Source organism: Lynx canadensis, chromosome E2 (assembly GCF_007474595.2).
Source record: "Lynx canadensis isolate LIC74 chromosome E2, mLynCan4.pri.v2, whole genome shotgun sequence".
Taxonomy (NCBI): Eukaryota; Metazoa; Chordata; class Mammalia; order Carnivora; family Felidae; genus Lynx; species Lynx canadensis.
The window spans coordinates 45,963,815-45,988,358 of NC_044317.1; the positions used below are offsets into that span (position 1 = coordinate 45,963,815).

At 47.7% G+C, this 24,544-nt stretch overlaps 2 protein-coding genes across 3 annotated transcripts in view; one reads left to right on the top strand and one right to left on the bottom strand.

Annotated features, from left to right (window-relative positions):
* Positions 1–347: 347 nt before the first annotated feature.
* Positions 348–12,121, bottom strand: LOC115502348 (WD repeat-containing protein 87-like). The gene is made up of 8 exons (XM_032591514.1): positions 12,014–12,121; positions 10,838–11,005; positions 7,589–10,455; positions 6,869–7,137; positions 2,990–6,486; positions 2,792–2,830; positions 2,669–2,737; positions 348–2,386 (listed from the first exon to the last, which is right to left on the bottom strand). Exons 1-8 carry the CDS (start codon positions 12,086–12,088, stop codon positions 656–658), a joined length of 8,715 nt encoding a protein of 2,904 aa, XP_032447405.1. The 5' UTR covers positions 12,089–12,121; the 3' UTR covers positions 348–655.
* A 5,341-nt stretch (positions 12,122–17,462) lies between these two features.
* SIPA1L3 (signal induced proliferation associated 1 like 3) overlaps positions 17,463–24,544 on the top strand; it is a 240,147-nt gene continuing 233,065 nt past the window's right edge. Inside the window, exon 1 of one of the 2 annotated variants that reach the window (XM_030297618.1) lies at positions 17,463–17,983. The gene's annotated coding sequence lies outside the window, so the exon portion shown is untranslated. The remainder of the gene's footprint in view (positions 17,984–24,544) is intronic. The other variant, XM_030297615.1, reaches the window with a different exon arrangement.

Genomic DNA, 24,544 nt, shown 5'->3' on the forward strand with positions numbered 1-24,544 from the left:
CCCTTCCCTTTAACTTTTGTATCCTTCATCGCTAGAGGGAAGAGATCATGAGATACACTCAGGGTCTCCTCAACACTCATCACACCTGCCATTTGGGACTCCCAGCCATCAGCATGCAGAGCTATGAACAGTGGAGTAGAGTCTGCCTCCACTGCAAACCTCCAAACACTATGCCGGGTCTTCTGATTCTAAAGTCCATTTTCTTTCTACTATATCAGTGCCTCTTATATCAATGCCAGATCTTCATTCATTTCTGTGCCAGATACTTTCCTTCCTGTGGTCTTTAGGGGGGGATGGGGGGAAGCAAGGAAGGAAGAGGACAAGGACAGACTCTTTTGGCTGAATGCCTCCAGAGGGTAAGTGCCCAGTGCCTTTTGGGATCTTTTCCCACTCTCAGGAGTATATATCTGGCCTCCCTGGCTACCTTTCTGGAGAAGCAATGTTTGAGGAACAGGGACACATATTACAGGGCCTGCTGCAAATGAGAGCCTCCTCTTTATTCCATATATCGAAGCTTGTTTCTGGAGCTGGGTAGGGAAAGGGCTTTCGCTTGGCCCAAACTCTATGTGGGCCCTAGGGATAAGGGTCTAGATTATGGTGACAAGGCCTTTCTCCAGGTGGGAATGAAAAGTCCTGACCTCCCGTCAGTCCCAGATTAGGGGGTGGGAGCAATGATGTGGGGCATTTCCTTGGTGAGGTGAATATCCGCTTCAGGCAGGCTCTTCCAGGCGAGTTCTAAGATCCCATAGTGAGCAATGCCCATGGGAAGTGTGGTACAGACATTATTCTGACCTGGGAGGGACACCACCTCCTGGAACTCCAGGGGACCCTTAGAGTTCTGAGAGCCACCACAAAACAGGTGGTAAAACAACCGCTCCCCAGGAGCTAGGTCCGTGGCCCATAGGGCCTCCTTGTAGCTGATCTCTTGGGACTGGGGCTCCCCCCTCAGTAATAGCTCCTGCAGAAGCCTCTGGATTCGGGGTGACTTAAGGTGGTACAGGTCCATGAGCTGGTAGAACTGTTCCATCCAAGTGGCGCTGTCATCTGCATATCGCTGTTGCAACATCCGCAGAACATAGTAGAGTGCCACAAACGTCTCCCATTGAGGCAGCTCTTCCTTCTTCTTGGAGACGGCCTGTGCCTTCTTTTCCAGCTTGGGCAATTTGGGAAACCTGCCTTTATCCTTAAAAGCCCAGAAGTCCTTTTGAAACATCAGTGCAAGGGTTTGTTTTTCCACAGAGGCCTCAGCACCTGGGAACATGGCTTTTGTGGTGGGATGAAAGTGTCTCATCTCCATCTCCCTGAGAACAGTGGACATCTGCTCTGCCCGTGCGCTCCTGTAAGGCTCTCCTACAAGGTGCCAGTTTATACCCTTTGGGGTTGGAATCCTTTGGGTATCTAATGGAGGCTTTGATGGGGGGACAGCCAGAGGTTTTAACCAGCTTTCCTTTTCCTTTCCTTTTATAGGAGGGATCACTTTCAGGTACTTTGGACCCATGGGCTCCTTAGTGGGTTTTGCACTTCGTGATTCCAGGACCTGCTTGTGACGGTTCACAATGGCTTCGAGTTGGGCCAGATGTATCCAGTCTAGGTTTCCCTTTGAGGTGAGGTCTTTGAGAAGCTGGCACAATCTGTGGAAACTATCCCTAGAAAGCTGTTCTCCTGCCTCCATCCGTTCTAGGACATGGTGGAGCCACTCTACATCTGAGGGTCTTACCTCAGCGCCTGTTTTCTTAGCCAAGATTTGGGGCACAGGTAATTGCACCTCAGTCTGTCTCTTCAGAGATGGATGATGCCACAAAATCCACTGCCACTTGGGCCCTAGTGGTTTGCCTTGGAGTTTGTGAGCTTCCATGGTCTTCCTCAATATGTGAGATAAACATGAGGTCTTGAAGTCTGGCTCTGGGGACTGCAAAACTCTATCCCAAACTTGGAGAGGTATGGGCTTATGTTTCTTCAACAGTTCTTTTTTATCCAAAAACCTTGACTCTGGAAATGTCCTGGATGTCTCAAGTGTTCTGGCCTTTTCTTCCCAGGATACTTGTTTCATTGACACTGGCACTGGTATCTTCTCTTTCCTGTCCAGAGCTATTGAGATCAGTTTCTTGGAAGGGACTTTCAGAACTTTTAGTTGTATAGCACTGTCTTTGATATCAGGGATTCTTTTTCCAATAGAGGGGATTATTTCTCTTCCTCTTCGGTCTTTTTGTCTTTGTTCTTGAAACTTAGGTAATTTTTCTTTTTTTAAGGTCTCTTTTTCCTTGTCTGCCTCTTCTTCCAGTGAGCTTTTCTCTAGTGAGTCTTTCTCACTCAGACTTTCTGACTCTTCCTCACTGATGCTTTCCTCCTCCTCCTCTGATACTTCCTCCTCCTCCTCTGATACTTCCTCCTCCTCCACTGATACTTCCTTCTCTTCTCCTTCCTCCTCTTCCTCCTCCTCTTTTTCCTCCTCCTCTTTTTCCTCCTCCTCCTTCTCTTTTTCCTCTTCCTCCTCACCCTGTTCCTGCACCTCCTCCTCCTCCTCCTCTTTCTCCTCCTTTCCCTCCTCTTCCACCTCCACCTCCTCCTCCACCACCCCCACCTCCATCACCCCTTCCCTTACTGCCCTCTCCTCCACTACTCCCTCCTTCTCCTCCTTTTCCTCCTCCTCCTCCTCCTCTTCCTGCACCTCTTTCTCCTTCCTCTTTTTCTTCTTCTCTTTCTCCTCCTCTCCCTCCTCTTCCACCTCCACCTCCTCCTCCACCACCCCCTCTTCCATCACCCCTTCCCTTACTGCCCCCTCCCCCACAACTCCCTCCTCCTCCTCCTCTTCCTCCTCCTCTTCCTCCTCCTCTTCCTCCTCCTCTTCCTCCTCCTCCTGTTCCTGCACCTCCTCCTCCTCCTCCTCCTTCTTCTCTTTCTCCTCCTTTCCCTCCTCTTCCACCTCTACCTCCTCCTCCACCACCCCCTCCTCCATCACCCCTTCCCTTACTGCCCCCTCCCCCACAACTCCCTCCTCCTCCTCTTCCTCCTCCTCCTCTTCCTCCTCCTCTTCTTCCTCCTCAGACAAGCTCTCTCCCTCTATTTCATCTAATAGGCTTTCCACTTCCTTGGAAAAGCTCTCCCTACTTTCCCCTTGACTGGGAAGCTCTCCCTTTGTTGTAACCACTGTCTTTAGCTCTTTTCTCTTGCTCGACCTTTGTTCAAGCAATGGTATTACCTCTTCTTCCTCTGTTACTGCTCCCTCCTCTTCTTCCTGTATGATTTCTCTCTGTTGTCTGGCCAATCTGCTTTCTTCCTTGGTTATTTCTTCCTCTTTCTTTATCATTCTTTTCATTTCCTTGGCCAGTTTTCTCTGCTTCTTAGCCAGTTTCTTCTCATCTTTGGTTATTTCCAGTTGTTCCTCTGAAAAATCCCACTCTTTAGCATCAAGTTTACTTTGTTCCTTGCCCAATCTCCTTTCCTTTGCAAAGAATGACCTCTTTCTCTTTGTCAGCTCTATTTCTTCCTGGGTCAGTTTCGTTTCTTCTTTGATAAGGTTTTGAAGTGCCGTTAAGATTTTGCCACTCGCTTTTGATTGTTCCTTGGAAGTGCCCTCCCTTTCCGTAGCCAACTTCCTTATTACTTTGGCCAGCTTCCTCTCTTCCTGGGCATACACTCTCTCTCCTCTGGTATATTCCAGTTTTCCTTTGGCAATGTCCCTTTGCTCTGTGGCCAATATCCTATCTTCATATGCCAGTATCTTCTCCTCTAGTGACAATTTCTTCTTGATTAGTTCTAGCTCATTCTTAGTCAGTTTCCCCTGTTTTAAGGCTTCTTTGGTCTCTCCTGAGAAGAGAGTTTGCTTTCCCCCAGCCAGCCTCACCTTCTCTTGGGCCAGTTTCTTCATTTCCATGTCCAGTGCCTTTTCTTCCTTGGTGCTCTCCCACTCTCCTCTGAGGAGTTTCAGTTCTTGAAATATCGCCCTCTTCTCCACAGCTAACTTCATCTTGTCCAGGGATAGGTTGTGCCGCTTCTCAGCCAGACTTTCCTCTAATTGGGCCAGCTTTTTCTCTGCCTTAGCCAGCTTCTCCTTCTTCTGGGAAAGTTTTTCCTTTTCTTCCATCAGCGTCTCCTCTACCTGAACCAGTTTCTTCTTGTACACATCCAGTTTCTCCTTTGCTTCAATTAATTTATTTCTGTTCTGGGTGAGGTTTTCTTTGAACTTCAGGAAGTTATTTTTCTTCTGAGTAAATTTCGCTCTCTCATAAAGCAGATTCTCCTTCTCCTGAGCCAGAGACTTCCCCCTCCAGGCTACGATATCCTTGTTCTTTATGAGTTTCTCCTTCTTCTGGACCAATTTTTCTTTTTCCTGGGCCAGTTTTAACTTGTTCTCCATCAGTTTTTTCCTTTTCTGGGCAAGCCTTTCCTCTTCTTCAGGCAGTTTCTCCTTGTCTTTGGCCAGTTTCCTCTCTTCCTGGATCAGCAGCTCTTCTTCCAGGGCCAGTGCTTTCTCTTCCTTAATCAGTTTCTGCTCTTGCCAGGCCAGTGTCTTCTCTTCCTGGCCCAGTCCTTCCTCCTCCTCAGCTAACTCCTTCTCTTCCTGGCTCAGTTCTTCTTCTTTCCAAGCCAGCTCCTCCTCTTCCAATGCCTGCTCCTCCAATTCCTGGGATAGTTCCTTTTCTTGCAATGCCAGATCTTGCTCCTTCTGCTCCAGTTTTTCCATTTTCTGGACTAATATTGTTTTTGCCTCAGCCAGCTTCCCTCCTTTCTTTGCTATTTTCTCTTCTTCTCGAGCCAGTGCCTCAGATTTCTTGGCCAGTTTCTTCCTTTTCTGGGCCAGTTTCTCTGCTTCCTGGGTTAGCTTCTCCTCTCTTTGGGCCAGTTTTTCCTCTTTGTGGACAAACATCCTCTCTGCCTGGGCCATTGTCCTGTCTCTTTGAGCCAGTTTCCCATATTCTCTGGCAAGTTTCCTCTCTTCCTGGGCCAGCTTTCTCTCTTCTTGTGCTAACTTCTCTTCTTCTTGTGCCAGCTTCCTTTCTTCTTGGGCTCGTTTTCTTTCAGCCTGGGCCCGTTTCCTCTCGATATAGGCCTGTTTATATTCTTTTTGGGTTTGTCTCAGCTCTTCTTCTTCTCCTGCTCCTTCTTCTCCTTCTCCCCATTCCTGAAACAATTTTTCTCCCTCCAGGGTCAATTCCTCCTCCTGATCCTTGAACTGTGGCTCCTTGGACCTGGCTGATACCTGTTCCCAGATCTCTGCCCACTCATCCCATCTCAGCTTCCTCTTGTCCTCATCCAGCTTTTTCTCATCTGCAAGTGGCTTCTTTTTATCCGTTTGTGCTTCCTCCTCTTCCTCAAGATGCTTCCTGTCCGAAGCTTCCTTCCATTCATTCCAGGATATCCTCATCTCACCACGAGCCTGTGTCCACTCATCCCAGGACTTCTTCCACTCCTGCCAAGACAGCTTCCTCTCTTCTGTAACTGGTCTTCCTTCTTGTACAACCACTCCCTCCTCTGGTTTGGCCATTTCCTCCACTTCCTGACTCACATCCCTCTCTCCTTTGGCCACTTTCCTCTGTTTTTTATCCACTTTTATTCCCTGCCAGACTGCTTTCCTCTCTTGTTTAAAGGGCTTCTTAAAGGATTTCTTCTCTTCTTTCTTTGATATTCGTTTTCCCTTGGTTAGGTCACCTGGTTCTAAAAACATAACTTTCTTTTTCTTGCCTTTTTTGGAAATCACCTGGGTTTCCTGCAAGTTTGGCATGTTGCCTGCTTCCTTTTGCACTTGCTCATGTGCCTCTGGTATCTCATCCTCCCTCCTGATCACTACATCTTCTCTAATTGCCCCATCATGAATAAAAATTGGTTTCTCCTCTGGCCAGGCTACATCCCAGTTGAGGTCCTCAAGCAGAACGTCACTTTTTTTCTTCAAAAAGGGGCAGATCTCCTGAAAAAGTTCCCAACTGGGCTGCCGATCTGCCAGTACCTCTTGAGCCATGGTCACTAGCTCCATGTTTAGAGCTTCTGACATTTTGGTTTGGGAACCAGATATTCTCAGGGTCATAAGACGACACAGAGCATCCCGCCATGGTGAGCCATCTCCAGGGGTGGCCCTGTGGCCAGGCACTCCAGAGGCACCTCGCCCTCTGGCCTTCAGCGTCTTCACAACAGGTTCAACCTTTACAGCAGACAGAGATTTCTCAACTGTAACTCCAGATTCTTTTGTCTTCTTCTTGTGCCTCTTTAGGGGCTTCTTAACTGTTTTTTTCTTGCCTCTTCTGTCATGTAATTTCCTCAGCATTTTCAGGGTCAGTGCAGTATGGTCCTTTGGAGTGTCTTCCTCTGGAGGTTGTTGTTCAGCATCTTTTGAAATCTTTAACACACTTACGGTTGAAGACCTTCCAGAACGGATGGCTGTATCCTTCACCTCATATAGTGCAGCTTCACTCTGGTCACTTTCACCCTCTAAGGGACCTGGTGCTTTGCCAGCCCCTTTTATTTTCTTGAGGGCCCGCCATAATTTTCGGGCTGCAGGGAAGATCATGAGACATAGATAAGGAAGGCATGGCATGGAAGGCCTAAGTCACACCCTTCCCACTAATGGCATGAGCTAAGAGGAATTGCCATAAAAGAAGTAGCAACAGAGGGGGCTGAGGCTTAAAAAAAAAAAAAAAAAAAAAGAAAGGATTCTCCTTACTTTATTCCAGTCCTCCCCCCTCCCAATCCTATGAACATAAGCCTTGAAGTCTCCCTGAGTTTGGGTAGATTCTTCCTAGGAAAGTTCTTTTGGTGAAAACATCTGTCTACTTGTCTCTAGTCCTACCTGGTTGATATCTCTTGACCCATGTTAGCCCTAACTGTGTTGCCTCTTGGGGACCCTGAGGCATGAACCAGATCACCCCATACATACTGTGCTTTTTTCTCCCTGCTCGGCCCCGTCTTTGGCCTTTGCTGGGCTTGATGGCAACTTCAGATTCTTTAGGAACTTCAGGTTTCTTGGAAAGGGACAAAAGTTCAGAAATTCTTGCAACCTCTAAAGAAAATGCAGGCTTTTTGTCTCCCTCTGACAAGGTCAGGTTTTCATTCAGTCGCTGCTCCACTTGAGTGTGAAGGATTTGTAGATCTGTTGCCTGCATCCCCAGCAGATGGTCCAGGGATTCCTCCCCAATCATTTCCCGCCTATGAAAGTCAAAGGAGATTCCTCTGACATGGTGAGTCAGAGACAACAGGGAGAATGAGAAGGAAAGAACTACCGTGGAACAGGTTAGGGGCTTGGCAAAGTGGCCAAGAGACAGTGTATGTCGAGGTAAAGAAAGTCCAAGAAGAAAGAAGAAATCTAGAAAGCCAAGGTGGCAATGAATGGAGTTGTTTGTATGGGGACTGTAGGGGTAGGAGAAAAGGATGAAAAGGGGAACTTCGAGAAGTAAGGGACACACAGGAATAGGAGAAGAAATGGGAGACAGGAGTGAGCAGTGGGGATTGTCAGGAGGGTCTAGGAATGGAAAAAGATTATGAAAGAGAAAAAGGACAGGAAGAGTGAATGCACAGGTACAAAGAGATAGTGAAGGAAGGGAAGGGGAGAAGAAAACTAGAGGCTAGTCAAGAATTGCAGAAGGCACAAAAAACTTACTGCATCTCCTGGAAGGTCTCTTGGTGCTGGATCAAGTTTAGGAGTGAGGACTTAGTGTGGATTCCAGTGTCATCCATGAGGCTCAGGGCCTTACTCCTCACTCTTTGGTCCTTGTCCATCAATCCTTGAGCCAGAGGCATGGCAAAGAGATGAGTAATCATTCCTAGACGCTTCAGCCCTTCCCAGGCTAGCTCTCGGATCAGTGGATTGGGATTGGTGGTATCATCCAGTAGACGATGGGCTGTTTCAGAGCGCAGGGCTGAAGACACCTCGTAGAAGGCAAAGATTTGCCCTAGTGCACCAATACAGCATTGGTACTTGAGTGGAGAAGCATGGATCATAATGTTGAGGATTGTCTCCACCAGGCTATTAATAGCTATTTCACTCATCTTTTTGCCCAGCCAACTGCGGTTTGCCGAGTCTGTAAGGACACTGTAGGTTACATCCTTGGATAATCTCATTTCTATGAAGTCTTCATCCTCCTTTTCCTGTAAATATACTCCTCCATCACTTACAAATTTTGCCCTACTGTGCCAGAAGAAGAATTGTTGGGACTTGTCCCATTCTATTTCCCGCATAGGTGAGTGCAGGGTGCACTGGAGGAATATTGGACTGCCCTCTGGCCAAAGACGGGCACGAATCACTGAGTTGGGGATGTAGCAGTCAGGAGCCAACAGCCATTTCCGCCCTTTACCAAAGTAGCATCGCAGTATTTGGTAGGGGTTGAGTCCCTCCCAGGTAGTCAGCTGTAGTTGGGGAGGAACCACGTAATGGGAGTGATGAGATTTTCTCACCTCCATCGAATCGGTTTCAGAATCATGTCCGAAAGCAGACAGTACTATGGGACTCCCTTGCTCATCTTCTATGACATGCGGCACCGTATGGTCAAAGGCAACGGCCCGCTTATTGACCAGTTCCTCCAGTCCCACTAATTCCTGTTGCCCTTTTTCAAGGTACATATACTTGGGCACAAACATGGTCTCAAAGGAGAAGAAAAAGCTGGGCATGAAAGGCTTAGGGGTCTCTAGCACTTCATCTGGCATGCTCATAACGGAAAGGCGAGACAGCAGAGTTGGGTGAAGCAGTTTGAGACAGGACACCAGATAAAGACTCTGGTTAAAGGTCACAAGCAAGTCACCCCGGTCATTTGCAAAGCAGAGTGGGCCAAAGTGCAGTGATGAGTCCAGCATAGCTACAAGTCTGCCGTGGAAGTTCCAGACCCGGACAGAGCCATCAATACCACCTGTGACAAAAAGACTCAAGGACAGGCAGACGTCAAAGGATGTGATGGTACACTGGTGCAGAGGCAATGTCTCTATGAACGCCGAGCCTTCCTGTGACTCAGAGGACAGGAAAGCACGGAACTTCCAGAGACGCAGGCAGTTAGTCTCTGTGATGGCACCCACAGAATTGGGTAAGAGTATCAGGTGTTTTAGGTGACAGCTGCTGAGGATGCTGGCGAGGGGCTTCAAACGTACTTTCTTCCCTTCAAACACTGCTTCTGATAGGTGGACGTAGTCATCCATTCCATAGGAGCAGAGCAAAGCGTTTTCTCGGCTACCAAAAAGCCCTTCAGGCAGCGTAGAGAGTGCCAGCACAGCTCCAAAATGCATGAACTTCTCTATTCGGGCACAGCTGTGCTGGGAAAGCACTCTTATCACACCACTCTGGTGTCCAGAGAATATTAGTCCTTGTAGACCCCGACCCAGGTAGAAATGCCCGTAAGCCAGGCATTGTACCCAGTCTTGAGAATCGGGTGAGGTGCACAAGAGATACTTGGCCGGGCATGGGCAACGGGTCGTGTCAAACACCAGCACATCTGCGCTGCCTGTCGCTACAAAGAGCTCCTCTTTCTCTGGGTCATAGGCCCAATCCACAGCCTGGTCCAGGAGTGAGAAGGGCCAGGTGAGGAGCAGAAGATCCCCTGTGACTGGGGACACAAAGCGCAATAAACCATCGTCAGTAGTGCACAGGATCCGGAAGCAGTTATCACCGCAGCGGACCCGACGCACCTGCTGGGGAGCAGAGCCACAGACATTGAAGAGGCTGTAGAAGCAGGGCAGACGGCGCAAGGAGAAAGAAAAGGTAGTCTGGCAGAAGAAAGTAATGCTGTCAATAAACTGGAGTCGACAGAGCTCCTCCTCGAGTTCGAGCCACCGCAGCAGGTTCCCGGAAGTGAGGTTCCACTCCTTGATTAAGCCTTCCTTGCCAGCCGTCAGCAGGGTGTGGGCTTCGGGCCGGCTGCGGATACAGACTACTGATGAGAAATGGGCCTTGAAACTATGGATAGAGTGGCCCCGAATGAGGCTCCATACTTGGATTTCCCCAGTGTTGTTCCCAGCATAGAGAAAGCCCTGGTCAAAACAGGTGAAGCAGCAGGTGATAGAGGAGCCACTGGTGGTAGAAGTGAACCTCTCAACCTCAGCTAGCTGGCCGTGGCCCTGGCGCTCGAGGACCCTCACCATAGTTTCACACAGGGCCAGGAGGGAGCCGTTGGGGCCATTCAGCATGATGTCTTGGACAAGCTCATCACCAGGCATGGGAACCATGTGGGCTATTTGGAGGCCCTTGCCACTCCGCTCAATGATCCAAGTGACAACGGCCCCCAGGCTGCCTGACAGAAGCATTTTCATTTCTGGGTCATAGCAGAGGCAGTTGATGTTAAAGCGGCAGGGCACTATACTCAGGGGTTTGAATGACCGAAAGTGATCCCCAAAGAGCCTCAGGATCAGGTCGCCACAGTAGGCCACGAGGATGTGAAAGGAACCTGTGTGGACCATGGACTGGATAGGCGGCAACCGTTCAGTCATGGAGAATACTCTCTTCTCGACCATGTCCTCAGTTTTGCTCTTCATCCATACTATAGCCTAGAAGACAGTAAGATGGAAACTGCCTAGAAGAGATAGTAGATGAGGAAAGGGCAGAATAGTCCACTATTTTCCCCCATTCTTGTCCTGAAGAGGACTTGGAAGACTCTAGAGTGTTTTTACCCCTTGGTTATGGGAATTGGGAATACGGTAGAAGCAGGAAGCTTGGGACCCCTTCCCTAACCTTAGCCTACTTTAGGGGAACCAGAAAATCTACTCAGTGAGGAGACTGTAATCGGAGAAAGGATGAGGCGGGAATCTTAGATCCAGGTCACTTTCATCAAGAGGTAGATTTTCCTTTGTTGGTCTGGGGTGAGAGCTTATGTGGGCATGGCCCCTGTAGAATGGGCTAAGAAGGAGAAGAAAAGCTTGGCAGTTTTACCTGTATTTCTTTTGTGCTTGTCACCCAAGAGAGGGAGGCAAAGAAGTTGGCATCGCTGAAGTAATGGCATATAAGCGGCATATTGTGAGGATGGCGAGACTCTCTAAACAGTATCTGGGACCGGTCGCTCAGCACAACTACATCCTTGTTTGAGTCATCTGAAGCTTGCTGGGGAGAGGTATGGCGTAAGTGAAGAGGCCATGGCACACAGGCACTAGGTATATTCTCACACAAGTCACAGTTGTTCCCAAAGTCACGCCTCGTGCCCATTACCCCCCCACATGCACAGCTTTATCCCTTGTAGGACACTCACGCTTCACAAGCGAGCCACACAACACTCAACACAAGAGAGAACCGAACCCCTACAGGGCCTATATGGGCAAATTTCATAGTGTGAGCACAGGGGAAATCATGTTCCCAACATACCTGTTCTCTATGTCATAAAAGACGCATATAACACATTACCCAGGCAAGGGCACCACTGTATACCTACATTATATGTAACAGAGTGTGACCAAAAAAATCCATGCAGCTTGAAGTTCTTTTTATTTTTTTTATTTTTTAAATGTTTATTTAGTTTTAAGAGAGAGCGTGAGCAGGGGAGATGCAGAGAGAGAGGGAGACACAGAATCTGAAGCAGGCTCCAGGCTCTGAGCTGTCAGCACAGAGGCCCACACGGGGCTCGAACTCATGAACCATGAGATCATGACCTGAGCCGAAGTCAGACACTCAATCAAATGAGCCACCCAGGCGCCCCCAGCTTGAAGTTCTTAAAGCTTAAAAGTGCATAAAGACTTTTAGGGCACCCTACCTGGCTTTTAAACTTGACAGAGGAAGATAGTGTGTGTATTATCCCACCGTGATAGAGCATGTGCTATGAAACATGCACCTGGGATGGTTTACACAGAGCCAACCATAGCAAAACTGAGGTTGGCAAATGTTCTGTCCGGTGCCTTCTCCCTTCTCTTTGAGAAAAATCTCTCTCCCCAAAGTGTTCACCTTCCACTATCAAAGTGTACTTGCAAGAGATCCCTAGACTCATTTGGAAATTGATGGCCCATCTCCTACTGTGCCTGCTTCCTGCTTCCATGGAAAAATCTATGCTCCTGTGAAGTGCTCATAACGATTAACACAGATAGAGGCCAATAACAAGTTTATGTCCTACATATACATTACCTTGTTTTTATGTATGATGTCATTTATGAGGTATTTAAAATCCTGCCACGGGGGAATGAGTCTGGAAGAAGCCATCACCTTGATTATTCTGCGTCAGGACCGTTGCTCAAAAACCTGTGGGAATCCAAAAGAGGACAGCTTAGCCATTACTACTTTTTGAGGAGCTAGGAAACAAAAATCAATTCATATACTCATGTTTATTGAACACTCTTTGAATGTCAGGAAATATGCATAAGACCTGCCTTCTCATTTAATCCTGAGGTGCTACTAGTAAGGTAGGTATTATCCCACTTTATAGATGAGAAAACTGAGGCTTAGGGAGGATAAATAAAAGAGTGGAGGATTGAATCTCAGCATTGGCTGTCCTAACTCACTAGGTTATTACAGGTGAAGGAAGCAGGGAGAGGGGCCAGAAAAGAATACCATCATAGGCAAATAACATTTCTTTTCTGCTGGTAGTGTGTCAAGAGAGTATTTTGCAAGGACTAGGAGTAACCAAAGCGTGGTCCCTGGACTTCCACTATGGGGATTCCTAGGGAAGGGGCCATCTTAACATGGAGAACCCTAGGTTCTGGTCTAGACCTACCGAAGCAGAACCATGGAGATGGGACCCAAGGGCCTTCACTTCTGACAACTTCCCTAGGTGTTTCTATGGACATTCAAGTCTGACTACTGAAACAGAAAATTGAGAGGATGGAGCCCAGGACTAAGAGTCGACCCCTCCTTGCACTGCTGGAGAAAGGATCCAGCCATTTGACTTTGCAGGTTTTCCCAGGCTTGTAGAATCAAGTATCTCTCTTACCCGTGATGCATCTGCTGTTCATCATCCTTTTCCTCATTCCCTTCCCTGTGGCCTTCATGAGGACAAACCTCTACTTTTCCTTCTTGGATTGGGAATCCTACTTTTTATTTTATTTCATTTCATTTCATTTATATTTTTAAAGTTTCTTTATTTTGAGAGAGAGCACACAAACAGGGCAAAGAGAGAGAGAGAAATAATCCCAACCAGGCTCCTCACTGTCAGTGCAGAGCCCGATGTGGGACTTGATCCCATGATCCTGGGATCATGACCTGCGCTGAAATCCAGACTCAGCTTAACTGACTGAGTCCCCCCAGGCGCCCCTATTTTATTTTAATTTTATTTTGTTTTATTTTATTTATTTTAAAGTTTATTTATTTTGAGAGAGTGTGCACAAGCAGGTGAGAGAGAGAGAGAGAGAGAGAGAGAGAGAGAGAGAGAGAGAATCCCAAGCAGGCTCCACACTCAGTGCAGAGCCTGACATGGGGCTCAATCTCACAACTGTAAGATCATGACCTGAGGTGATATCAAGCATCAGACGCTCAACTGACTGAGCCACCCAGACACCCTGGGAATCCTACTTTTAATAAGCCCCCTCTGTCAGGGAGTGTGGCATTACTGGTCTGACGATGGGCTTGTCTTCCCCATTTGTAAAATGAAAATATCAGTCTTGCCTACTTCACAGGATTGTTGCAAAGATCAAATAAGATAATTCCTGTGAATTCCTTTTTAAGTATACTCTGGAGCAACAAACAACGATTGCTGTTTTTAGACTGGTTTAGTTCTCAGACAAGTATTTCTTTCTTTCCAAACCATACTTTGTACTTTTCAGTTGCTCTGGAAACGTGACAGCTAAATTTATAGTCTGGTCAGCAGAGGGCACTAGAGGCTATCCTTGTACCTGCCAGATGAAAGAAAACTGATGAACTTTCAGTTTTAAGAAGTGGCTCCTGAAGTGTGATCTCCTAGGCCAGCAGCGTAGGTTATCACCTGGGAACTTGTTAGAGATGCAAATTATCAGGCCCCACACCAGATCTAAAGAATTGGTAACTCTGAGGGTAGAGTTTTACAGTCTCTCCTGCTGATCTTTATGCCTACTGAAGTCTGAGAACTGCTTACTTGGAGAGTATTTGGAGTTCTAGATCAGTTTGGCGTGGGCCTCCTGAGGCAAGGTCAGCAGAATCCACCCTCTGGCACGGCTAAGCCTAGACCCTGTGTTGCCACAGAGACTTGGTGGCTGGGTTTGGGGGGAAACAGTAGGCAAAACTTGTCATCATCCTCTCATGTGTAGAGTGGGTTAGAGCCCCCTCCCCCAAAAGTTTTCACACCAATCACTTGATTAGTTCTCAAAAGAATTTTGAGAGGGAGATAATATTCATCTCCATTATACATTAGGAGGAACATGAATTCAAAGGGGAAAAGGGAGCTGTTGAAGATTACACAGGGTAGATCCAATCCACAGTTCAGATCCAATCCATAGTTCAGGATTCTTCTATCATATCAGAGGAGGAAGAGGTTCTGTCAGCTGGTGCTCAGGAAGCTCTCTGACCCACAAACCTAATGGGAACTGGTGACTGTCAGGCACTAGTGTGCCTCTGTCTCTACTGTCCCCAAGGCTGCATGCTGCCCTCCTGCCGTATCTTTCCTTATTCTAGTCCCCTGTAACCCTAATTTTGCTGCTCTCTTGGACCACATTTCAGGATCCGGTGTGAGCTGCTTCACATCCTGCACATCAGTGGATGGCCCAGTGGGCCAGTCCCCATAGCTCAGATTTACCCCACTGGCTCCTCGACGCCCCAGAATTAGGGAGAGAGTAGTCTTTTGTAACAAATTTGTAGTCCCTGTCATCAGTTTCCATTGTTTATAATATCTGCTCTGGTCCAACTTCTCTTGACTAGCCTGCAAAAAGCAAGCGGTTGGGACCCTTTGGGGGCAACATTCCTTGGGGGTCAGTGAGAAAGAAGGCCTTCAAACCCCAAACCTGTATTTTTTTTGCCACTCCCTCCTAACCCACATACCAGCTTCCTCCCGTTACCCTCAGAGGATACCTCTCTCCTAAAGTTCACCCACATTTGGTTCCCTAATCCCATTATCTATCCTTCCAAGCAAATCTGGAGTGAGCTCCAGATGCCTTAATCCCAGTAGTCTTGACTTTTTACTATCTTGGTAACCCAAAGATGATCTAATGGGAGAATTCAAGCCCTGCAATCAATTTAGGGGAGTTTGTACTTGGGGCCAAGGTTTGGTATGCCCTGCTATGGAGACAAACCAGTTCTGTGACTGGCACTGCACCACATACTTTTCTTAGCTGCAGTCCACTCCAAGCTACTTTGTCAGTGGTGGTGGGATGGAAGGCCAGATTTCGGCAAGCTCTGCCTTTGTAATAAAGAGAATTGGCTCTAGGGGGCACTGCACTCCATGACACCATTGGGCCCCTAGGCTCCTTGCGGGTCATTCATGCTCTGTTATAGGAAGGTGAGGGCATACAGTTCTTGCCCTGTAGAGCTTATAGTTCAGCAGGGAAGGCAGACACCAAAGAGTTGTCATAAAATTGATTACAATGAGAAATTCTGAGTAATGGGTTATATCATTCTTTGAACTTCTCTGCAACTTTTAATCTTCTCAAACTTAAATTATTCTATAGATGCAGTTTTAAGATGGAAAGGAACACAGTGCTGAGTACATATAACAAGGAGACTTGGCCACCCAAAAGAAGAGTGATGTGCCCTCCACACACTGAGGTGGTCCCTGCATGGTGGCTCTCGCATTAGGGAACAGGGGTGCAGAAAGTTGGCACCAGAAGGGCCTAATTTGGCAGGGGGGTTGTAATGCCAGAGGTAATCCTGGGAACTGACTAGGCATTTAAAATATATTGTTTTGTTTTAATTCTTATAATGATTCTATGACTTAGCTAGCATCCTCCCTTTAAACAACTTTTTAAAAAGGACATGGTAGTCTCTCTCTCTCTCTCTCTGTCTGCCCCTCCTCTGTTTGTGCTCTGTCTCTCTCTCAAAAATAAACATTGAAAAAACTTAAAAATGAACATAGTAAAAAAGAACCAAAAGATACTAAGAAGCATATAATGAAAACTCCACCTTTCACACCTGATAACTTGTTCTTGTTTCCCCTTCACAAAGGTAACCCTGGTTGTGTCTTTTTGCAGGTGTTCTATACATACTCAAGTGTATGTGTAAAAAATATCCTTAGAAATGGTAGTACACTCCATACACTGTCCTGCACCTCTTTCTCACCTAGTATGTCTCAGAGATTAACTCGTATTAATACTCAATAGCTCTGTCTCATTTTTCAGCAGTTGCCAGCTGCATGGTACTTAGCATTTATTTATCCAAACTTCTATTCATGGACATTGGGCAGTTTCCAACCTTTTGCTATGACAACCTCTGCCACATATGAGTGTCTTTGTTAATGCCTCAGAGTTTTAATTTTATTTCAGTTTTGGTTAAATGAAATTTTAAAATTGAAGCAATGTAAATGTTTTCTCTTTAAACATAACTTATTTTGGATATACAGGGTTAAATATTAATTTCACCTTCCTCTATTTTTTTAATGTAATAATTAAAATGGCAAATATGGTTGCATTGTATTTCTGTTGGGTAGTCCCGCTTTAGATTGTCACTGTCTGGCGGTGGTCTGATATGCCCACCGGACTTAGCTCCTTCAAGGTAGGCACACTGTCTTCTCGGTGTCCTCACAGTCACCCAACCTGGCATGAAGTAGGTGTTTAATACGTTTCTGTTGAATTAATGAGCAAATGAGTGACCCTCTGCCCTCCCCCAGGAATATGTGCTTCCCTGCTTCAAGTCTTACTGAGCATCTTCTTGGAAGAAAGAATGAGATGGGAAAGGTATCGGATGGGTTTTCTTGACAGAGGACCTTGCACTTCCAGCCAGTTCCCTCGGTAACCCCTATGGAGTTGGAGTGGTATCATCCAGTTTTTGAAAAAAAGGGTCGGATTCTAGATTATGTCAGCAGGTGGGCTAAATCTGAACAAAATTCCTAAGCGGTAGGTACCCAACAAGCACTAGACACCCTCAGAATGTGTGATCAACGACTGAAAGGTGGCTAACAGCGCCTCCAGGGCAGCCCTGTGGGTGGTGGTCCTGAGGCTTCCGTCGAAGGAAGAGCTCTGGAGCTGCTTGCGCAGGAGAGAGGCCACCACATCCGAGTCCCTACACACTCGGGCATCCCTGCCATCCGCGTGGGCAAGGAGGAGGGCGTGTCCTACTCTTCGAGGCTGGGGCTATGCCTATTACCTGTGACGACAGGACCCCCGACAAGGGACGGGTACGGCGTGTGTGGCGACACCCGGGAGCTCCTATGTGAAGGACTAGACCTAGAAGGAGCGCCTAAGGAGCGACCTTGGGGATGTTACGGGAGGACTCGCCTGACAGAGCAGTTACCACCCAACCCCGCGCTCCGCAGAGTGTCCGAAGGGAGAGGAGTGAGCGCGCGTGCGCACTGGCGCGCGCCCGTAGGAAAAAGCCCAGCGCGCGCCTCCGCGCGCGCGTTCGAAAGGGGAAAAAAAACGTCTCCCCCGCGGCAGCCCGCGGCGTTTAGGCCGGAGTTGGCCGGCGAGCGCGCGTGCGCGAGCGCGCACAGACGCCCTCCTCCGCCGCTCCCCTCCACTGGGGGTCTAGCGCACAGCTCCGCTGTCCCCGCCTCTCCTGAGGCTCGCGCCCTCGGGGTAAGTACCTCGCGCCTTGCGGAGGCGGGGGGGTGGTGAATCCGCGGAAGGAGGGCTGGAGGCGGACAGGGCTGGGAGAAAAGGAAAAAGCGCCCTCGCGGAACGAAGAGCTCGGCCACCGGGCTGGAGTCTGCAGAAGACACGCCTCCATCTCTCACGCCCCTCGGGGCTGCGGAAGTGCTCTGGAGACTGGAGCGGCACCGAGGCGACAGGTGGACTACCATTCCCAGAAGGCGGCGCGGGGCTGCGCCTACTGCTCCCGGCAGTACCTGCGCGCCAGGCTTTTTTCAGTTTGCTGCCTCCTAGGGCGAAACTACAGTTCCCAGGAGGCCTCGCGCGAAGCGGCTTGGAAGTGGGCAGCCTGGAAGTCACTCGGGCCACCGGAGCTGGCGGCGTCTCCAGCGAACGGCGCGGGGCCGGACGCCGCGGTCGTGGGGCCCGCGGGGCGGGCAGTCGGGACGCCCAGGTATGTGGTTTCGGGTGCAGGGGTGGCCTCATGCACGGGTGGTGGGGAATTGGGGTCCACTCGGACCCTGAGGGTCAGCGCGGGCTGGGGACCCGGCGGACGGCCGGGTGTGGGCTCCGGTTGTTGGGGGCGGCGGCGCCGGACTCGCGCCCTCCGGACCCGGCCGGACCTGTGCCCACATGATTCAACTTTCGAGACGTGCTACCCAGCACTGTATGAAAGCATGGAGTGGGCGTCGGGTACCGATGGGTTCGCGTCCTGCCTCTGCCACTCGGGAGCTGCGTTCTGAGGAAATCGTACCGAACCTCAGTTTCCCCTTCGGTAAAATGGGGAGAAGAGTGTCTTTTGGTGGGGGATTCTGTTGAGATGTTGAGATACGGCGAATAAAGCATTTGGCACATAGAATGCACTTACTACGTGTTTGCGCTATTGTTGGCTCCCAAGAAATAGGGTGAGGGTATTATCCATAAGCATAGGGTTAGTTGGAGGTGTGCGTGTAAAGGGTCGAGTCCATAGTTAGCACTCAGTGCAGGATGGCTGCCGTTAACAGAAATTATTTTGAGAGCTTTGGTTTGGGAGGCAGAGACCCAGATTCAAATTTAGGCTCTGCCATTTACCAGCCGTGTGACCTTGGGCAACTGACTTCACCTCTCTGTGGCTCGGTTTCCCTATCTGTAAAATGGGGATTTTAATAGCAGCCACCTCATAGAGTTGTTTGGAGGATGCAGTGAGAATACTATGTGTAAAGTGCTTAGAGCAGCAGCTGGCACATAGTCAGCGTTCAATAAATGGTACCATTTGTTCAGCCTTTTCCCAGCGTCCCAGAGACCCTTTGAAGGTGGGGCTCTGACTAGATCTAGGTCTGGGCCACTGGGGAGACCACTGGTCTAGTTGATTTCCTCTTCTACAGCCTCAGGTTCCTCATTTGTAAAATGGGATGACAGTGTCAGTCTCAGAAGGTTGTAAAGATTTGCTGAGATTGTATTCCTAGTCCAGAGCCGTCTCTTACTAAGTAACAGCTCTTATGTATTATAATTGTTCTTCTTCAATGTTCTCCATCTGGCCCAGAGACTGTCTAACTGTGGGCTGTGACATGACAGCCCTGAGCTCCCCCACACATTCACTCCCAGCCTCAGTGTCCCATCTGTGAAATGGTAGTCATAGGTTTTTGTGCCAGGGTTGTTTTGATGATTCCAGGAGATAATTCATGTTTAGTGTTCAGCACAGGGCAGGGTGCATAGTAAGCACTTAATAAATGTATCTTGTTTCTCTTAATAAGCCTTTGCTGTTTATATTTATTTACAGAGCAGAGCAGGGATGAGGTTAGTGTCCCTCCCGCCCTAATTTTTATTCACGAAAGATTAAATTGTGGCACATATGTAGTATTAGAGCCTGAGAAGAGATGGTGCTGGCTGGCTGTCATCAGCTCCCTGCTCACCTTTCCCACACTCCCCCCCTCCCATACCAGCACATTCACTCTAGTGCTTTCTGTACCATTCCAGTGCTGCCAGCACTTGACTCTGTCTCAAAGCCATATTAGCCAGCTCCACATTGTGGGCCTGAGCTTCCTTGATGTCCTCTGGTGACTTTCCCTTGGGCACCATGAACTCAATGTATTTAACCTAAACTCCTTCTCCTCCCAGACCCAGTAGTCACCATCTCAGCAAATGGGCCAATACTGACCCAGTTGCCCAAGGCAGAAACTTGAGAGTTGTTCCTCTCCCCAGCCTTTCCAGGTCCAGCTGATGGGGAAGAAGGATGCCATTTCATAGAAGCACCATTTCATTGGCCTGTTTTGGTCTCCCATCTCGTGGGCACCGAAAGTGCACCTTGGCCACTAAAGATGGCTTTTCTAATAAGGTTGAGTTGTTTCTTTTAGATCACCAAGGATTAATGTGTGTAAAACATTAGTAAGGGGCAGAGAAGACCCTATGGACTTGGCCTGACTGCAGTGGCCACAAGTGTAGCATAAAGGCCTGGTTTCCAGGGGGCCCATTTTTACCAGTGTGGATGAGTGGTCAGTTTCTTTCCCAAAAGTTACACTGTGGCAATGAATTGAATATCCTGTTTGGGAAGAAGGCCATCCTGAGCATTTGAGGCAGTGCACACAACAGAGAAGAGACTGGAAAGGGAATTTATTACATCCCTGTGTAGGCTTAAATCTGTTGGCAGAAACCTGTCATTGTGATTTCATTTGATGATGGGAACCCATGATCTCAATCACATTTATGATGGCCACCAAATTTACCTGTTTTTTTTTTAATTTATTTATTTTTGAGAAAGACAGAGTGTGAGCGGGGGAGGGGCAGAGAGAGAGGGAGACCCAGAATCTGAAGCAGGCTCCAGGATCTATCTGAGCTATCAGCACAGAGCCCAACACGGGCTCGAACTCACAAACTGCGAGATCATGACCTGAGTCAAAGTTGGACACTTAACTGACTGAGCCACCCAGGCGCCCCCTAAATGTTTTTTTTTAATATGAGGAAATAAAGCAGTGACTTAAAGAAATCCTGGTCTTAATTTTTAGTGACAACAGCACATGGTTTTTTAGCAGTCTGTGCGGAATGGTCTAAGAGTTAAATGTGAGCCTGTTTTTCAGAGATTGCAGTTGTCAGGTGGTAAATCAAAAATGGAACTTAGGATGCGTAGATACTGGCACCTTTTTTTTTTCCTATAAAACACATTTCACCGATATATTTCAAATTTAGGTTTAAAAAATGACACAGGTTGGGGCACCTGGGTGGCTTAGTCGGTTGAGCATCCAACTTCGGCTCAGGTAATGATCTCATGATCTCATGGTGGGTTTGAGTCCTGCATTGGGCTTTGTGCTGACAGCACAGAGCCTGCTTCAGATTCTCTGTCTCCCTCTCTTTCTGCCCCTCTCCTAGTCTCATGCTTGTTCGCTCCCTCTCTCAAAAATAAACGTTAAAAAAGTCTTTTTTTTTTTTTAACGTTTATTTATTTTTGAGACAGAGAGAGACAGAGCATGAACGGGGGAGGGTCAGAGAGAGAGAGGGAGACACAGAATCTGAAACAGGCTCCAGGCTCCGAGCCGTCAGCACAGAGCCCGACGCGGGGCTCGAACTCACGAACCCGCGAGAACATGCCCTGAGTCGAAGTCGGACGCTTAACCAACCGACTGAGCCACCCAGGCGCCCCAAAAAAGCCTTTTTTGAAATGATACAGGTTATGGTAACAGCTTGACCTTGATCTGTTTAACTCTAATAATCTAAATTAAATGTATTTATGTGGGGGTTTTTTTGTTTATTTTGGAGAGACAGATTGTGAGTGACAGAGGGGCAGGGAGAGAGAGGGATAGAGGATCCAAAATGGGTTTTGTGCTGACAACACAGAACGTTTGAACACGAACCCTGAGATCATGACCAGAGCCAAAGTCATACACGCAACCGACTGAGCTGCCCAGATGCCCCGAATGTATTTATGTTTTAATAAGAGAATTAAACAGTCATCTCCTTTAAAGTGTTTGTTTTTAGCTTTTAGAATGAGAATCTTTTGGACTAGTTCGTGCATTTGTGCTTTGTTTAAGACTGATACTGTTCTCATTGCTGAAGACTGTTCTGGTCATGGACTTACTTTTACTTTGCCTGTATGGGAATGGGTTGAGTTTTGCTTTAAAAAAAGTTATGCAGCGATACACAATGCTTGTTGTAACATGTCAAACAACACAGATGTGTAAAGAAAATAACAGGTGCTGCCCTCCACTCTAAAATCCCTTCCCCCAAAGATAACCATTTATGCAGGCAGTGAGTATTTACGTATCCACTGTCAGGTTTTGTAGATAAACACAATGGATATGCTTTCTGCCCTTGGCAATTTAGGTAGCTGCTCTCCCTTGCCTTTTTCTGTGCTTCTAAGGATGCACATATTGATTGTTTTCTTCCTTCTCCCTCACCACTCCCCCAAAAAGGAGGGGTAGGGATCAAGTCACACATATTTGTAACTTGAGTTTCTCAATTGATGATAGTCAAGTCATTACGTACAGATCCTACTCATTCTTTTTTTTTTTTTTTTTTTTTTAAGATTTTATTTTTAAGTAATCTCTGTACCCAACGTGGGGCTTGAACTTACAACCCTGAGATCAGGAGTCACATGCTCCACCGACAGAGCCAGCCGGGAGCCCCTGACTCATTCTTTTTAACAGCTAGACCCACATTCACATTCTTCAGTATGAAGAGGCCATGCTTTATTCCCCCATTCCCCTGTCACTGGACATTTAGGTTGTTTCTGGGATGTCTTTTATCTTTGCAAAAACACATCCAGTAAGCATTCTGGTACATCTAGTGGCTAAAAGCTCTTGGACCGTGAACAAAACAGAAGAGATCCTCACTTTCCTAGGGTGTACATTCTAGCTGGGGAGACATGCAATAAACAAGGTAATTTTAGATGGTTTAAGTCTTCTAGAGGAAATGACAGGCTGAGGGGATAGAGAGTGGCTGATAGGGCAGGCTGGTGGTGAAGAAGAGTTGGTTACATTACCTCAGATGGTACGGGAAGGCCTGCAGGAGCAAGAGGCACCAGCTGTGCCAAGAGCTGGGGGAAGAACATTCCAGGCAGCGGGAACAGCAAATGCAAAGGCCCAAAGGCGAGAATGAGTTAACTACAAAAACAGGATTGGTGTGGCTGGAGAAGGATGAAATCACATTTTTCAAGTTCATGCTACTTTAATTTTTGTAAAATAATAATAATAATAGCGCCTTATTTTTTTTTTAAAGTTTATATATTTATTTTGAGAGAGGGGAAAAAAAGCACAAGTGGGGAGGGGCAGAGAGAGAGGGAGAGAGAATCCCAAGCAGGCTCCACACTGTCAGCACAGAGCCTGACACGGGGCTTGAGCCCACTAACCATGAGCCCACAACCTGAGCTGAAGTCGGACGCTTAACCGCTGAGCCACCCAGGCGCCCCAGCACCTTACATTTCTTAGTGCGTCATCTATACTAGTTGCTCTTGTAAGCATGTCACACTTTTTCTCAGCCAGTCCTCACCAAAGTCCAGTGAAGTAGATAAGTTTATGGGACTCACTTTACAGATAAGGAGTCGATTCCGGACTCCAGACTCTGCCCACATGCCACACTGCTGCTCTTCCCAGGCGCTGTTTACTAGGCTGAGGCAAGTTTGTGAAGTGGATTCAGCAGTTCCTTTTGAAGTTGTCTGACCTGCAAAGCACTGTGGACTATATTTAGTTTATCATTCACAGACAGCAGGGGTGGTCTGGGGATGCTGTGGCATCGTTTCTACTGACAGTAAGACATGAGGGGGTCACTTTCTGTCGGGATGTTTGGTTGGTTGTTTCAGAACTGAAGGCCTGTCCTCAAATAAGGCAAAGTTGACTGCTTGAGGCGTGGTGCTGAAGGAGAGTGAACAAGGGGAGGGTCCCATTTGGGTGAGCTTTGATGGGGAACTTGGGCTGGTAGGGTGTTTCTGAGCACCAGACCAGCATTTTTGACTGTTAAATATCAAATATGGTCCAGTAACTAAAAAGATACCTGGCTCTGCAGGTGCCCTAGCACCCTGTTCCAGCCACCATGACTGTCCATTTTGACTTGTTGTAGCCTGGCCTTGTGGGTTGTTAAATATGTTGAACGAAAGCCAGGCCTGGCTAGATGTGAAGACAGCGGTGGATGCATTTTCAGACCAGGAGAAATGTGGAGAACCTCTTTATCCAGCCATCTATGAAACATTTTGTTCTACCCTAGCCTGTGTGCCAGGCACCGTGCCAGACGCTGACAGTATGGAGTCGAATGAGAAGACACTGGATGTCAGAGGTCTGCAACAACAATGTCCATTAGAAACCCACTGTGAGCTACCAACGTGGACCGTATACAGAATTTACATTTTTATAATGGCCAGTTAAAAGTAAAAAGAGGGGCACCTGGGTGACTCAGTCGGTTGAGCATCCGACTTCGGCTCAGGTCATGATCTCCGGTTCGTGAGTTCGAGCCCCGCGTCAGGCTCTGTGCTGACGGCTCAGAGCCTGGAGCCTGCTTCAGATTCTGTGCCTCCCTCTCTCTCTGCCCTACCCTGTTCTTGCTTTGTCTCTCTCTCAAAAATAAATAAACATTAAAAAAATAAGAGTAAAAAGAAATGGAAGAAACTAATTTTAATCGTATATTTTATTTGATCTAAAATATTATCATTTCATATGTAATCAGTGTAAAAATTATTGAGATGTTTTACATTTTCTTCCCACACTAAGTCTTCACAATACAAAGTGTATCTTACACCTTTAGTGCATCTCCATTCGCGCCAGCCACATCTCAGGTGCTCAGTAGCCACATGTGTTGGACAGCGTGGGCCTGGGGTATGAGACTCACGTAAATCAAGGGTGGTAGTTCACAGTGACAGATCAAAGATACTATCCCTGTTTTATCTTGGTGAATAAAGGTGGGTGAGTGATGAAAAGCATATTAATCACAGGCAGGTATAGCTAACCCCACAGCTGCCATCCATCAAAGGTGCCTTATGGGCCTGGAATTGTGCTCATTGCTCGACGTGTGTGACTTATGTTCCGAGGTTGCAGGGACTGGTTATCCCTGTTGTACA

What these genes read in the sequence shown, in the direction of transcription:
- LOC115502348 (XM_032591514.1), bottom strand. Translation starts at nt 12,088, where the DNA reads ATGGCTTCTTCCAGACTCATTCCCCCGTGGCAGGATTTTAAATACCTC. An exon ending in CAAGCACAAAAGAAATACAG is followed by an intron (nt 10,456 to 10,837) that starts GTAAAACTGCCA and finishes ACTGTCTTCTAG; the next exon opens with GCTATAGTATGGATGAAGAG. An exon ending in GAGACCTTCCAGGAGATGCA is followed by an intron (nt 7,138 to 7,588) that starts GTAAGTTTTTTG and finishes TGACTTTCATAG; the next exon opens with GCGGGAAATGATTGGGGAGG.